This window comes from Asparagus officinalis, chromosome 5 (assembly GCF_001876935.1).
Source record: "Asparagus officinalis chromosome 5, Aspof.V1, whole genome shotgun sequence".
NCBI classification, from domain to species: domain Eukaryota; kingdom Viridiplantae; phylum Streptophyta; class Magnoliopsida; order Asparagales; family Asparagaceae; genus Asparagus; species Asparagus officinalis.
In genome coordinates, this window is record NC_033798.1 from 16,732,138 (window position 1) to 16,733,814 (window position 1,677).

The following is a 1,677-nucleotide window of genomic DNA, read 5'->3' on the forward strand; positions in this document are numbered from 1 at the left end:
CTTGATCTTTATCAATCTTGTGCTGTATTTCTTCAGTTAATAATGCAAAGCAGGAGAGAGCCACCTTTTTACGATAGATTATATTTTCTCAGAGATTTTGACCTATGTGACCAACTCCTTTGATGCATAACAACTGTCACGAACTTGTCTAATTCCAATCAATTGTTGAAGCTAAATCTGCTGTTCATTTATTTTTGCAGGCTCTACTCCATTTCATATACTGGGATTGTCTGCCTGAGATGGAAGACCTTACAGGTGTGGCTTTGACGTTGATGTCGCAGCATCTGCTTGCAGGTGCAGACAGATATGCACTGGAGAGACTGAAATTACTCTGTGAGGAAAAGCTGTGTGAGGATGTCTCTATTAACACAGTGGCAACTACTTTAGCTTTGGCTGAACAACATCATTGTTTTCAGCTTAAGACTGTTTGTCTCAGATTTATAGCTTTGCCTGAAAATCTCAAAGGTAATGATCCTGTCTTTTACTTCAGATTTGTTAAGTTGTGATATTAGGAAAATTTACGTGTAGTTTACCCTTAACTAAGCAGATTAGATTGCTCTTGTAATATATTAACATGCAATCCCAACCTGTTTTATTAATTCACGTGCAATATTTGAGTTACTGTATCATTTTCTTATACGTTTCTATTTTTTAAGTCTTCCCGTAAAAATTCCTTTTCTCACAAGTTTAGAAAACTAATTTTAGTTTATAGTTGTTGTGCTTACGTTTCAATAGAGATGCATTATTATTCATGCTCTTGTATTGACATTTGAGGGCCTCATTAATACGTTGGCTTTATGCGACATACATCTATCTGTTATTTTCTGATGTCAAGCTACGGTACTTACCATTTCGTGATCATTCCCATTTTTTCTTCCTTGGTTTTTGATTTCTTATTATCTGATGCTTCTTGAATGGTTTCTTGAGATTATTCGTTCAAACACAATATATATCGTAAGTTCCGATTCTGAATATAACGTTTGCTGATTTGTCTTGCAGCTGTGATGCAAACTGAAGGATTTGAGCATTTGAAGGTCAGTTGCCCCTCAATACTGACAGAGCTCTTGCAGTATGTGGCAAAAGCGGGAGAATATTCAGTCAGTACTGGCGCCTGTGTGTTTGAAGAAATTGATGGCTGTGATCTTAATGGTAGACGGGTAAAGCCCCGGATTATATAGCATGGGGAAAAAACTATTTTCTTTCATTTACTTGTGTAAATCTGCTCATTCTTGGGTTTCTGATGAGTTATCAGCATGTTGTAAGTTATTTCGAAGTGTTGCTTTGAGTTTTGTAGTTACATTTGTGATTGGTTTTGTCGTGCAATATTTCTAGGAATTGTGGACTTATCCATGGGCTGTTGGTTAGTGTTATAGTATGAAATTGACGGCGAAGTTAAAAAATAAGCATTCTCGGGGTTAACTTATGTGTGATTTGGCAATAAGTGATGTATGCTGGCCTTACATTGTTGTTATTACTTGGGTAAACTGCCAACTTGCAGTTGCAATTCTTGAGAGAGAACTTTCATATAGGTCCAGTTTGGTTAATGCGGTGTGCGGAAACAAGATATTCTTCTAGAACAAAATTTCAAAACAGCCTCAAACCTGTTTTTAATTTTCAAAACCGACCTGTTTTTTTTTAACCAAAATCGACCCAATTTTTGTTACGTCAGCTTTATCT

General features: G+C 36.3%; 1 protein-coding gene across 1 annotated transcript in view; it reads left to right on the forward strand.

Moving 5' to 3' along the window:
• The window catches only part of LOC109840471 (BTB/POZ and MATH domain-containing protein 1-like), a 4,785-nt gene extending 3,368 nt beyond the window's left edge, over nt 1–1,417 (forward strand). The window contains 2 exon segments of the mRNA XM_020409133.1: nt 201–465; nt 1,000–1,417. Of these exon segments, the coding sequence (XP_020264722.1) occupies nt 201–465; nt 1,000–1,178 (444 nt within the window). The 3' untranslated portion in view covers nt 1,179–1,417.